General features: G+C 40.6%; 1 protein-coding gene across 1 annotated transcript in view; it reads left to right on the forward strand.

Moving 5' to 3' along the window:
- Positions 1–4,339, forward strand: part of LOC149440897 (class I histocompatibility antigen, F10 alpha chain-like) — a 46,613-nt gene extending 42,274 nt beyond the window's left edge. Inside the window, exon 6 of the mRNA XM_089658012.1 lies at positions 4,220–4,339. Coding sequence (XP_089514138.1) covers positions 4,220–4,339 — 120 coding nt within the window. The remainder of the gene's footprint in view (positions 1–4,219) is intronic.
- Positions 4,340–14,587: the final 10,248 nt, after the last annotated feature.

Here is a 14,587-nt window from a genome sequence, read left to right on the forward strand (position 1 = left end):
ATTTAGGCCAAGATGTATTCTGCTACATGTCTTTGGTGAAAATAACCCAAATTAGGATGTATTATTTTGTCTGTAGGAAAGTTATAGAGTTCACAAACTATGGCATATATCTGAAAATTGATCAATCCTGAAGTACTGACGGCCAATCTAATTTCTTGAGGTCCAAGAATGTCAGAACAGTACAGATATCCTCCAAATTACCCCTTTTTGCAGAGTAGACAGTCCGACGTACTTCATAAGAGGCATGGCGAGTTTTTTGAAGTTGTATTTTTTTTGTCATAATTTTTCAGAAAATTAAAAAATTTAAAAAATTATTTTCACTAGTGCCAGTACAGCGTCATCATATAACTGGCATGGCGGTGATCAGGGACACTGACTGGTAAGAGTACGAAAAAAAAATTGATAATTTTTTTAAAATGTTTTAAATTTTTTTTATTCGTTTTAATTTCTTATTACATTTTTTCTCTTTTTTTAAATTTTTTTTTTCATATTTCACTATGACCAAAGTAGTATAATGTTACCATAGTAACATTGTACTACTTTGGGGAAGTGATCAGTATTTTTTTTTGTTTTTTTTTACACAATTTGCTTATAGCAAAGAATTGCTTTGCTATAAGCAAGCATTTACCTGAATAATATCGATTCATTCGGGGGGGAAGGGGGGGTTGGGCTTAGCTGTGATTTGGCCTTTGTTATTTTTTATTATTTATTTTTCTTTTCTCATTTAGTTAAGGGTTTGTAGTAAGCTTGTTTGTTACACGATGTGTCCATGATGCGATATCACCTTTAATTTATTATTGCAAAGATTTCATGTTTGTTTTAATACATTTTTTGATTTAGCTTTAGACTGGTTAGGCTGCATTCACACCTAGACTTTTTTAATTGCAGGCAGAATTGCTGCGATTCTGCCTGCAATTTCAAAATGCTCTAACAAGATGGCACAACGCAGATTTTAGATGGCATTCATTTGAATGGCACCTAAAAACACGGTGCGATTCTGCCACAATTGTCACGCAATAAATCACGCTGCAGTCGCGGCACAATGCACAAAGCGTGTCACCCAAATAGGAGCAAGAGCTTCTTTTGGGTGACAAGCTTCGCATGTTATGGTCTGCTGAGATTGCATTGTGATTTATCGCGTGACAATTGTGGCAAAATCATACCACGTTTTTAGGTGTCATTCAAATGAATGCCATCTAAAATCTGCGTTTTGCATTTTGTATTTAGGGAGATTTACCCTCTCACTAGTGTCCTGTTTACTGTTATCACTGAATGGAAAAGAAAATCCCCCAGAACAGGATTAGAGGGGGAATCTTTCAATAGAGGACACTGGTTCTGGTGACAACCAGCGATTCCCTCACTTTGGAGGGATTTCCTCTCACTTCCTGTTTTGGCTATGGGACAGGAAGTAATGGGAAATCTCTTGAAAGGGATACAGATGGCAGAAAAACTGACAGGGGTTATAACCCTCCCTTACCCTATCCAAATGGGAAAAAAAGCTTTTCCTTTATTTTTACTTTAAGAATAGGGCTAACATTTGGCTAAAGGCAACTACAGACATCCAAGGGAGGCTGGGAGAGTACAAAAACCTGCAGATAGCTACATGTGGCTTGGCAAGAAATGGTCATTTGACTTGGCGGGAGTTGGGAGATGTTTTGTCCTCACCTGTCCAATTGAGAAAAAAACCCCGAAAAATTGATTTTGCGGTATTTAACGTGAATTTAATAACGTGTCAGTAAATACCGCAAATAACCATGCGGTAAGCTGTTACGTCCAATTCACAAACACAACAGAAAGTAAAAAAAAAATACAATATTTATCACCAGGGTTTTGCTGGCCACATCACATGCAGTGTTTTTTCAGATGCAGCGAGAGGGTCCCCCCCCCAACCCCTAGAGGTCTGATATGGATATTAAGGGGAACCCTACACCAAGATTAAAAAAAAAAAAACGGCGTGGGGTCCCCCTAGATCCATACCAGACCCACAAAATTGTTTGGATTGTGAGGGCACCTACAGGCCATTGTTTGTTTTTTTATTATGGTGTGCTGTTCCCCCAAAATCCATACCAGACCTAAGGGCATTTTTTTTTAAATTTTGGTGTGGGGTTTTCTTTAACCTCCCTGGTGGTATTCCTGAGTGTAGCTCGGGGTAAAGTTTTAGTACCACAAGCGTACTATTTTAAAATTCACGTACTATTTTAAAATAATGAACAACATTTTTTATTTACAGCATTGAAGCTTTCTGAAGATGACTGTCCAAAGGAAAATGAACAGACTCCAACAGTACTGCTATAATCTGTAAACTGTTTGACTTTTTAATCAGGAATGTATGGAATCAATATTTAATTAATGTAGCAATGTTGTTAAACAATACTAGATCTTTATTTCTTCAGGCTACTAAAAGGACTTGTGCCCATTATGTAAACTTAATGCTGAGCCTCTGCAAGCTTTCAATGTGCCATGTAGTGACTGCAGTTTCAGACCAGTTGAGGGTCAAGTGATACTCCATTGACCCCACTGATATATGTTTAGCTTCTGGATCAACATGGGTGAAGTCCCAGACCAGTAAAGGATTAAGTGTTGCTCCAGTTTCCCCAGTGATATCTGTTCAAGTACTGGATCAATATAGGTGAGGGCCCAGACCAGTAAAAGTTCAAGTTGTGGTTGCACTGCCCCCAGTGATATTTATTCTTATACTGGATCAACACGAGTGAGGTCCCAGACCAGTAGCTGTCAAAGTATGGCTCCAGTGTTCCCAGTGACATCTGCTCATCTACTGGATCAACATGGGTAAGGTCTCAGACCAGTAACTGTCCAAGTGTTACTCCATTGTCTCTAGTGATATCTGTTCATTTACTGGATCAACATGGGTGGGGTCCCAGATGAGTAAAGTTTCAAGTGTGGCTCCAGTGTCCCCAGTGATATTACATATATATACTGTATAGTACATTCACATCAGTTCCTAACTTTCAAGGGGCGTACAATCTAAGATACCTAACTTACATTCATACATACACATACTAGGGCCAATTTAAACAGAAGCTAATTCACCTACCAGCATGTCTTTGGAGTGTAGAAGGAAACCCACGGAGGCACAGGGAGAACATCCAAACTCCAGGCAGGTGGTGCCGTGGTTGGGATTCAAACCAATGACCCTAGTACTGCCAGGTGGAAGTGCTAACCATTTAGCCACTATGCTGCCCATTAGATGCTCAAGTGTTACTCCAGTGGTATTTATTCAGATACTGGATCAACAAGGGTGAGGTCAGACCAGTAAATGTCCAAGTGTGGCTCCAGTGTCTCCACTGATATCTGTTCATCTACTGAATTAACATGGATGAGGTTCTAGACAAGTAAAGGATCAAGTGTCTCTCCAGTGTTCCCAGTGGTATTTATTGGGGTACTGGATTGACATTGATATTGTCGCAGACCAGTAAATATCCAAGTGTTTTCCATTAACCCCAATGATATCGGTTCACCTACTAGGTCAACATGGGTGGGGTCTCAGACTGGTAAAAGTTCAAGTGTGGTTCCACTCTCCCCAGTGATACCTGTTTAGCTACTGAATCAACTAAGATGATGTCACAGACCAGTAAAGGTTCAAGTGTGGCTTCAGTATCCCCAGTGATATCTGTTCATCTACTGCATCAACATGGATGGGGTCTAAGACCAGTAAGTTTCAACTATGGTTCTAGTGTCCCAAATGATATCCCTTTTAGCAGCAAGAACAGTTTATGTAAGGTCCTCCATGAATTAGGTAGCACATGGTGGCTCCAGTACAGCACCCCACACTCAGTCAACAGCCTGTAGACCAAGAACCTTTGAGAAGCCTACTCAGGATGTTTTGTTAAAAGCTAGACCCAACCCACTGCCTATCAGTGATTGGCCAGTCAAGAAACCTGCAAAGTCAGTCCATGCTGTATCTCTGAGTCAATCCTCTGAATCTCTCAACTAAGTAAGGCAGATGACACATCATAGGAAACCCCTAAGCACATCCTACTGGAGAAATCACTGCACTACAGCAAAACTGGAAACACGTGGAGATAATTTTGATTTTAACCCTCTCTTCCCTGGTTTGTTAAGATATTCTGAATTCACATACTCACCCACACCAACAAATTCATCATTGTGCAGCTGTGCTCTACTGAACAGCCACCTCATGCTGGGTCCTGTTCCTCATCTTCTTCATCAGGGACCTATCTGTCTCTTCTTGGTTCAGGCAGCTGGCTCCCTGATGATGCACTGCTGGTTCCACCCACTTACAGCCACCCAGCATAAGCCGATGCTTCCTGGAATATCTGACATCTGCAAGAGCATGGCTGATGTAGTTCTGGTCTAGGCAAAATGAAGGGAGAGTGGGCCAGATCAAGAATATAAAAAAAAGTAAATTGTGTAGGCTCTGAAAATTCAAAACAAATCTTGAATATGGTGTAACTCCAACTGATGAACAGAGTAATAGGTGAGCATAATAAAGATGACTATAGGGGGGTTGGGGTGGGCTTTCAAGTAACTGTCACTTTAGCTGTGCTGGGCAAAGTGCCTGAGTATGTTAAAGCTGTGAAAAAACCTTATCTGTGCAGCAGCCCCCCCCCCAGCCAAAACTTACCTGAGCCGCATTGCAATCCAGTTATACATGAGTACCTATCAATCACAGCCAATCAGGAGAGGGAGTAGGTGTGGCTAGCCACCGCTCTTTGTGCTCGGGAGCACAACTGCTTGGGCAAGCCACTTACTCTGGGGGCACTCAGCAAGAAGGAGGGGCCAGGAACGCCACCGGGGGTACCCGAGAAGAGGAGTATTCGGGCTGCTCTGGGCAAAACCATTATAGAGCAGGTAAGTATGACATTTGATATTAAAAAAAAGAAAAAAAAACTATTCTTTAGTATCACTTTAAGCACAAATACTAACAGGATGAAAGTAATACTTATCTTTAATGTCTTTATTATACAGTAGCTGATGATTTAAAACATGCAAGACAATTGTTCAATTGGAGTTCAGCGAACAGCAACAAAATTATTAAAGTGATACTAAACCCTGGATCCTGCATTCACTATATCCGGTCTCCCACAATACACGGAACATGGGAATGCAATTAATTTAGTAAATATAAACTGTTATATACCTTTTCTCATCAGCAGTTAGAGCAGTCTTGTGACTTCAGCAGAGCACTGGTTAAAGCTTGTAGGAGGAGTTTTTTTTTCTGCTCTAGGAGGATGTGAAACCTTTGACCCTCTGTCTGGACAGTGCTGATTGGCCCTGTGCTGATCACATGCACCCTCCCAAGAAAAACAAAAACCTCTCTAGCAATACGCACCAAACTGAGCATGTGAATGTGACCACAGATTCAGTCTGTATCAGGTGGTCATTTCAACAATAGGAGGGGCAGAGAAGAAAGGATCGAACAGCCTTTCTACTCAATGCAGAGGATTAACCCCTTAGGTTCCACAGTGAGTATAACAAGCATTCTTTACTGCATAATATACAGACTGATGTTATGGGTTTTGTAACACTTTAAGGGCAATGAAAGGCTTCAGTTATGAGGATCAATTACATAGGTTACAGTTGGAGTTTACTCGAAGGTTCCTAAAGCGGACACATGGCCACAATTTGAGGTTAGAAGAAAGAAGGTTTACAATTAGATTGAATACAGGGTTCTTGGCACTCCATCCCCAGGAAGTGGTTCTAGCAGAGAGTGACAACAACGTAAAAAAAAAGTTTAGCTATCTCCTTCTGGAAGCAGCACATACATGCAAATTGTTAGAGACTAAAACCCACACATGTGTATATGTACATTCGTAGAACCGCATCGGCCTGTGTACTTTTTTCAACCCAATAAACTATGAAACATTAAAAACTATGTGAAAGGCAATTCCTGTTTCATCAGATTTTTTCAATTTTATTGTTATTATCATCATGAAACTTTTGATCGTAAACTTGAGCAATGTAGCCTATGGTGAGCTATGATTTCATAAATGTTCTATTATACAACATACAGTGTAACAGCCATCATATAAACTACAATTCTTTATTCAGTCATTTGTAAACTATAATGGGATTACAGCTTTAAAATGTGTCTCCGGTCAAAATGTAAAATCATAAATTCATTTTCACATTGTATTTCAGTTATTTCTAGCCTACTGCTATTAGTGCCCAGTCATACCGGTGAGATTTCAGGTGCAATTTGCAAATTTAAATCACACCTGAAATCGCATCTAATGAATGTGAATGTCAGTGTCTTAACCATTTGCCCTCCTGAAGATTTTCCCCCTTCCTGACCAGGCCATTTTTTGCGATACGGCGCTGCGTTACTTTAACTGACAATTGCGCGGTCATGCAATGCTGCACCCGAATGAAATTTACATCCTTTTTTTCTTACAAATAGAACTTTCTTTTGATGGTATTTGATCGCCTGTGTGGTTTTATTTTTTGCGATATAAACAAAAAAAGGCTGACAATTTTGAAAAAAAACTATATTCTTGCTATTAAACATGTCCAGTAAAAAAATTTTAAAAATCAAACTTCGTTATAAATTTAAGCTAAAATGTATTCTGCTCCATGTGTTTGCTAAAAAAAAAACCAATATGTCTAAATTAATTGGTTTACGTGGAAGTTATTGTGTTTACAAATGGGGGTATATATACGGGAATTTTTTTTTTCTACTAGTAATGGTGACGATCAACGACTTATAGGGGGACTGCGGCGGGCATTCTGACACTGGGGGGGGGGGGTGACATTTCTTGTGACACCAATAGAGTGATCAGTGCTAATAAAAAGCACTGACACTGTCCTAATGGCACTGGGCAGGAAGGGGTTAACATGGGGGTGATCAAAGGGTTAACTGTGTGCTGTGGGTGTGCTTTACACTGTAAGCAGATGCCAGATGCAGAGCCATCCAGAGCAGTGTGCAGGAGCTGACAGGGGAGAGATCAGCTGGTAATCTGCTTACGGGGACCTACTGGTTCCTCTGTCCTCTGTCTACATTCCAGGAATTGAAAGAGCTTTATAAGAAATTTACCAAGGGCTAAGGTAAGGCCTTGCTCTCCAGATCAAAGAGAACTTGTATATTGTTGTAAAAAAAAGTGAATTTAGCCTTTAATCTGAATGATCTTGAAGTTTGTAAATTTACTGTATGAAGATCCCCACACATTTACTTCCTTGAATTCTGTGACATGTAGTCACTATGCCTTGTGGGTAGGCACTGCTGTGTCACACATTTCACAGAGCCTGCCTTCTGGACTACAGAGGGGCTGAAAGGAGGAGTTTCAGGAGGTGGAGTCAGTACAGGAGTCCAGGTATCATGAGATATGTAGTCCTTAGAAATAGAAAGTAGACAGCAAAAGAAGCTGCAAAGCATGCAGGAAAGCTTATATATGATTGTCAAAAACAACGTTTGCTTGTATTGTTACTGCGATGCTGATGCTATAAAATGAAAACATGCTCTAACCATTGATTCCCTTTAATGAGAATCAAATTAAAACATGGTGAAAATAAATACAACTCCATTTCACCAAGACAAGGAGACAGATGGAGCAGCACAAACAGGCATGAACAGGAGGTTTTGAAGAAAAAAAAATATTTCCCTGTTTCTTACAGCAATTCCTCCTTCATCACTATGGCTGCATGCTCAGCTTGCTTTATACTGCATAAGAGTTTATGTCGTGTACTTTCTCTTTAGGGAAGGGGTTAATTAAAGAGGAACTTCAGCCCTGTTGTAAAAACATTAAGTCAGCAACTACAAATACTGGAATTACTGACTTTTAAACAAAATACACTTACCAACCACAGTAGTTCAGTGCTATCTTCACTGGAGCTGATTTTGCCAGGCTTTGAATCACCAATGCCACCATCTTGGATATAGGAGGCGGCTGTAACTTCCTGAGGTTTCACACCTGGCTCCCCACTGATCATGTGGAGCTTTCAGACTGATCCTACAGCTTCCTGGGACGGGGTCAGGGGTAGGCCAAGCTTATGTAATTCTTGTCAAAGTAAGAATTGCAGAGTTGGGAACAGAAAAAAGGTACCCTCTCCCAGATATAAAACACCAATTCTGATGCAGTAGGGGAGGAGGATTAGTGGAACTTTCACTTTTAAATAAAGGTCTGTATTAAGCCTTCTGTCCTATCAGGGAATGCCTGAACAATTAAATTAGTCAGCTAAAGTCAACAATTAAATTAGTCGGCTAATCAAACAAAATTGTTTTATTCACCCGATAAACCACAGTGCCTCCAATGCAAAAATAATTTATAAAATAATTTAACTGACTTAATTAATTATTTTGAACTATTTTTTTCCAAGCACAAAGAATATCAAAGTAATATAAAAAAAAAATTAATATTTATTACAATAAGTCACTTAAAAACAGCACTAACAGTTTGAGTAATAGGTAGACACAGACATTACAATTTATAATGGATTGCTAAAGCATTGATGTATCTTTTGGATTAAAATAAATGTAGATATCCTAACTTGTTTTTATTAAATTAGGCAGATAATAATCTGCATTTGACTAAATTGACCCCTGAAACCGCTGTAGTCGGATTACCTGGTGAAGTTCATCTAAAGTTATGCCAATTAAGGCGAATTAAAATGTGTTAGATCTAATGGGGTAGAAAATTACCTAGCATACAATACATGCACACAGTAAATCAAAAATATATAGGAAACTATAGTTACTTGTTAAAATGGCTATCTGGCCAGACTCTTATAAAATGACTGCTGACTAACAGGTAGAGTTGATCTTCCCCAAAATGGTGTCTATCTAGGCTGGAGCTGGGGCCCTGGATTCAGTGAAGTGTCAGATCTAGATGAGTGCTCTTCAGATGATGTGATGGTCTCCAGATGATGGGCATCTGTTCTCTACATGATTGGCATGTGTCTGCCGATGATGAGTGTCTCCTCCTCTGTCACCTGATTTGATCTCTTATGGAGTGGCCAGACAATACTGTCATAAAACTTTGCTAAACTTGGCCCAGAAGGTGTAACCCTCTCTAGGATTGGTAAGGAAATGTAATTGTCAACCTTGTGTTTACTTATGTACTAGCTCACTTGGCCACAAGATGGTACCCTAGAACAAGAATTGTCTATTCTTAGTGGGAATTGATCTTGTAAAGTAATCTGTTATTGGACAAATTAATATTTTACTATAACAAGTTGGACTAGGTGATTTTATTTAAAAAAATATATAGAATGCCTAGGAGAATCTTTTGATTTTCTATTTTATGGTAGCAGCAAATAAATGGGAACTTTTAACTATAAAAAAGGTGGGATTTCATACATAACAATTAAAATAATAGTTGTACACATACAGAGAAAATAAAATTTAAAAAAATCACACACATATGTTTTTAGCGATTGTATTCATATTATGAAACTCTTTCTAGTAATGGGGGATATTGTAATGATAAAATATTTTTCTATCTAATCACCATATACACTTTCAATATTTTGTTACAGTTTAAAGTCATATATTTATAGATAGATCCATGATAATATAGCACTAGGTCCATGATAATATAGCACTACCCCCTTAGGAGTCACTGGGTTTTTAGGTCCCCCTATAGTTCTGCACAGCCAGGAAACACGCATTTTCATCAACACTTGCACAATGGAGACAGTAAACAGTCCTTGGGCTTGTTTTTGTAGTTTTATTAAGGGGTATTAAACTTGGATGGGATTGAGGGGTGTATGGGATGCCCAAGTAAACTGCAATCATGAGAACAAACTTCTTAGCAGCTATTTACAAGTCCATAGACAAAAAGGTTTCTTCTCGGAAGAGCTGTGCCACCTCAGACCCCAGAAGAATTCTCTTCTTCTCTCAGCTGCCAGACAGAATCCCAGGGCAAGGGGACCCAAAAGCTGCTTCCCAGGCTGTCCTCTCTCAGGGGATGATTGATGTAGAGAGATCCTCCTGTCCAGCATCTGCCTGCAGCTAGGCCCTTCTCCTGGGCCCCTTCCCAGACTCCACACTCCATCCTTCACTTCATCTTCTACCCGACACTTCTCCTGCTGACCAGGCTCTCTTATATCCTGTCTTGATCCTATGCCAAGCCTCCTGCTTTGGGATTGGTCAAGATTCCTTAAGCATGCAGATCAGCCCCTCCTTACGCCCACTCACTGTCTTCTAGAAACTTCTCAAGCTTCTAGAGCAGGGGGAGGTATCAGGGAACTAACCTGCAGAGCTGTCAGCCCTAACCTAAAATAACCTGGCTGACTCACAAGTAGGCTGACTCATCCCAGGCTGCTATTCAGCCTCTATCTAATAAATACAAACTAGCTCCCCTGGCTAAACCCGAGGGGCACAACAATAACTATAGTGACATTGTCCAGTAAAAGAGTTTATATTCTATTAGATTGTAAGCAGGCACATACATATAAATATATATAATAAACAGTGTCACATGTGTCCAACCTTATGACTTGCAATACAGAGTTTGTGAACTGACTTATATTATATAAATATTTGAGTTAAGGAAATAGTAGATTTTCTCAAAACAGAAGTACATATTGGCGCAGGAGAGGTAGCAGTGGGTATGCAGACTGTAAAGAGTTTTTTGAGGTGTGTAAAAACATTTCAGTTATAGGAGAGCATGGGGGTTTCTCCGTACAGGGGGGGGAGAAAAAAGGGGGAGGGTGGGGCGAGAGATATATATAGTATATGGTAGTATAGGAAGGGTATTGCAGCTTGCGTAGTTCAAAAGGTGGAGGAGTCTTATAGTTCAGGTAGTGATGGGCAGGAAGGGGAGATATGGTGAGGAACAAAAAGATGTATATATATATTTAAAAATATATATATAGCTGCAATATAAACACCGACGTGAGGCCACATTCTCTAGAGTAAACCGGAACTCTGTGTGGAGAAAATAGAGGAGAGAGAGAGGTGCGCCAGACTAAGTGCAGTAAAAATGGTAACTGTTTATTGCACACAAGATATTTAAAAACTTACAAGATGTGGGTAAAATTCAGGCATCAGGTTATAGATATAGGAGGTCATCTAGGGTGGACATCTGGAGCGGATGGCTGAGGTACCAGGGGCCAAAAGCTCCCTCAGTGGCTGGTGCTCTGGAGTGGGTCTCAGTGGAGGAGCGAGGAAGGCAGATGATTGTCCTGGGAGTCGCGGTGCAGGGAAGGAACCGTGCTCTGGACGGGTGCTGCTAGCCTCTCACCTCAGCGTGGGTCGGGTCATCAGAGGTCTGATGAAAAGGCTGTTGACTAGAAACTCGTCACCGCCCCTTCCTTCGTCTTGACGTCACTTCCGGTCGGTGGCCATCTTGGATGCGCTTCAAGTTGGCTCTACTACGTGACCTTACCCTCGCTGATGTGAGAGGCTAGCAGCACCCGTCCAGAGCACGGTTCCTTCCCTGCACCGCGACTCCCAGGACAATCACCCGCCTTCCTCGCTCCTCCACTGAGACCCACTCCAGAGCACCAGCCACTGAGGGAGCTTTTGGCCCCTGGTACCTCAGCCATCCGCTCCAGATGTCCACCCTAGATGACCTCCTATATCTATAACCTGATGCCTGAATTTTACCCACATCTTGTAACTTTTTAAATATCTTGTGTGCAATAAACAGCTACCATTTTTACTGCACTTAGTCTGGCGCACCTCTCTCTCTCCTGTAGATTTTCTCAAGCAGTTCCTTTTTGTGAGTGGGGTCTTGTCCTGATTTTGTCTTTCCCAAAGCTGCGACAATGGTGAGCCACCGGGCTTGTGATTGGTTGTGTGCACAAATGACACGATGCATATACCAGGGTTTCTTTCTCGCCTATCTAGTCACATAAGGCTTTTTGGTTCACCAAGATAGCCCATTCTCAAGGAAATAAAGGTTCCTCCTAAATTTCAGGTGTGTGTGCAGATCAGAAACTCCATTGTCCAGAGAATGTGTTCTGTAAGCAAGCTTGTTTGCAGACCCCTGGCAGTTTATTCTTGTGTTGGGTAAAATGGGAGCTTGTCTCTGGCCTGGTAAGAAAACTCCTACAGTCCAAAATGTAAAGTGATAGAATATGTATATTCCTCTTTTCATGAAAGTTCTGACAGTCCATTGTCAGTATAAGCAAACACATCAAGCCAACTGGTGTCTCTTTTTACACTCTACAATTATGTTCTGTAATGTGTATGACGTGTATACAGAGCTGTACTCTAATTCAAATGTCTAAGAGAAAATTAATGACATTTGATCAATGAGGCTTCAGTTCATAATTAGACGTCTGCAATTTTCTGATCTACTTAAAATATCTAAACTCATTTTTGGATAGAGTAGGCAAAGGTTCAAATCATTGCGATGTTTTTGCCATCTGTGTCTCATTAGGGAGATTTCCTTCCATTTCCTGCCCTGTAGACTCAACAGGAAGTGAGAGGATATCTTTCCAATGTGAAGAAAAATAGACAAATATAAAAATGGATAAATAAAACATATGAAGAGTGACTTCAGGAACTTAACATGTACAGTCTGGAGGAAAGAAGGGAAAGGGAAGACATGACTGCAACCTTTAAATACATCAAGGGGGTGAATAAGATTCAGGAGGGCAGGATTTTCAACATGAAACCAAAATCAAGAACACGGGACATGACGTCAAGCTAACTGGAGGAAAGTCCAAACCTAATCTCAGAAAGTATTATTTTACTGAAAGGGTAGTTGATGTGTGGAATAAACTCCCAGCAGAGGTAGTGAGCCAGTCAACAGTAAATAGCTGCAAACATGCATAGATCTATACTCAGACAAAAAGAAATACCAAAAAAACAAAACAAAAACAACACCCCCCCCCAAAAAAAAAAACGCATAAAAAAAAAGGGCAGACTTGATGACCACTCAATCTTTTTCTGACATCACTTTTCTATGTTTCTACTATTGCCTTGGGAATTTGCTCATAGGAAAATCCCCCCCCCCCCATTCTTGTTCTGGTGGCAACTCCCCCTCACATTTATTTCTGGGGAAATAGGTGAAAATTGAACAAACAGATAAAGTGAATATCCCAACTGGGAAAAATACAGCAATAAAAAAAATCTCACCAAAGGTTTTGACTTTAATTTTAATGTAAAGTAAATTATATTGCCAAAAGTATTGGGCCGCCTACCATTACACGCATGTGAACTTTAATGGCCCCCCAGTCGTAGTCCGTAGGGTTCAATATGGAGTTGGCCCCGCCCTTTGCAGCTATAACAGCTTCAACTCTTCTGGGAAGGCCGTCCACAAGGTTTAGGAGGGTGTCTATGGGAAGGTTGGACCATTCTTCCAGAAGCACATTTGTGAGGTCAGGCATTGATGTCGGGGGAGGAGGCCTGGCTCACAGTCTCCACCTCAATTCATTGCAAAGGTGTTTTATGGGGTTGAGGTCGGGACTCTGTGCAGGCCAGTCAAGTTCCTCCACCCCAAACTGGCTCCTCCATGTCTTTATGGACCTTGCTTTGTGCACTGGTGTGCAGTCATGTTGGAACAGGAAGGGGCCATCCCCAAACTCCAAACTCTTCCCACAAAGTTGGGAACATGAAATTGTTTTGGTATGCTGATGCCTTAAGAGTTCCCTTCACTGGAACTAGGGGGCCAAGCCCAACCCCTGAAAAACAACCCCACACCATAATCCCCCCTCCACCAAACTTTACACTTGCTTCATTGCAGTCAGGCAAGTACCATTCTCCTGAAAACTGCCAAACCCAGACCCGTCCATCATATTGCCAGACAGAGAAGCGTGGTTGGTCACTCCAGAAAACACGTCTCCACTGCTCTAGAGTCCAGTGGCGGCATGCTTTACACCACAGCATCCGATGCTTTGAATTGCACTTGGTGGAGTATTCTATTCCTTTTTTTTCTATTCTATTTTATTCTTATCTTTTATTTTATGTTCTATTATGTTCTGTTTTATTCTATTCCTTTCAAATGTATTCTAGTTTTTTCTATTCTGTTCTTTTTTATTCTATTCTTTTATTTTCATATCTATTCTTTTATATTCTGTTCTATTCTGTTTTGTTCTATTCTATTCTTTTTGAAATTCTAATTCTACAAGATGGCTATATTCTAACATTAATACACACAGTGTTTGAAGGAAATCAGCATTATTTAGCAATATGTTTATATTTCAAATGGTTTTGAATTCGATTCAATTTGAATTTTAGACAAAATTTTATTTCCTTATTTTGGATTCATTTAAATTAATTACTGTTGTAATTCGGAAATTAGGATACATCTGAATAATGAAAATTTTTGTCCGAATTTCAGTTTGGAGCGACATGAACCACACATGTTTAGTTCTAAAGGCAAAAAGGGTTTTCACCTTCATGCATTCTCTGTATTAAGGTAAAAACCTGTGTGTGTGTGTGTGCCTCCCCCACCCCAATCACTTACCTGACACCACTCTCGATCCAGCACTGTCCCTGCCGGCACTGGCTCCTGCTGCTGTCAGTCAAAGCCTGTTGGAAGGGAGTGGAGGGCACACAGAGCCTGGCTCCGGATTGAGCCTACATATGTAACCAGAAGCTATGGGAGCACTCGGAGAAGAGGAGGAGCCAAGATCATCGGCAGTGACCCCAGAAGAGGAGGTTTGGGGTACGCTCTGTGCAATACCATAGCACAGAGCAGGCAAGTATACAATGTTT

The sequence above is a fragment of the Staurois parvus genome, unplaced genomic scaffold (genome assembly GCF_062004578.1).
Source record: "Staurois parvus isolate SC_StPar_1 unplaced genomic scaffold, SC_StPar_1.0 ptg001049l, whole genome shotgun sequence".
Classification (NCBI taxonomy): Eukaryota; Metazoa; Chordata; class Amphibia; order Anura; family Ranidae; genus Staurois; species Staurois parvus.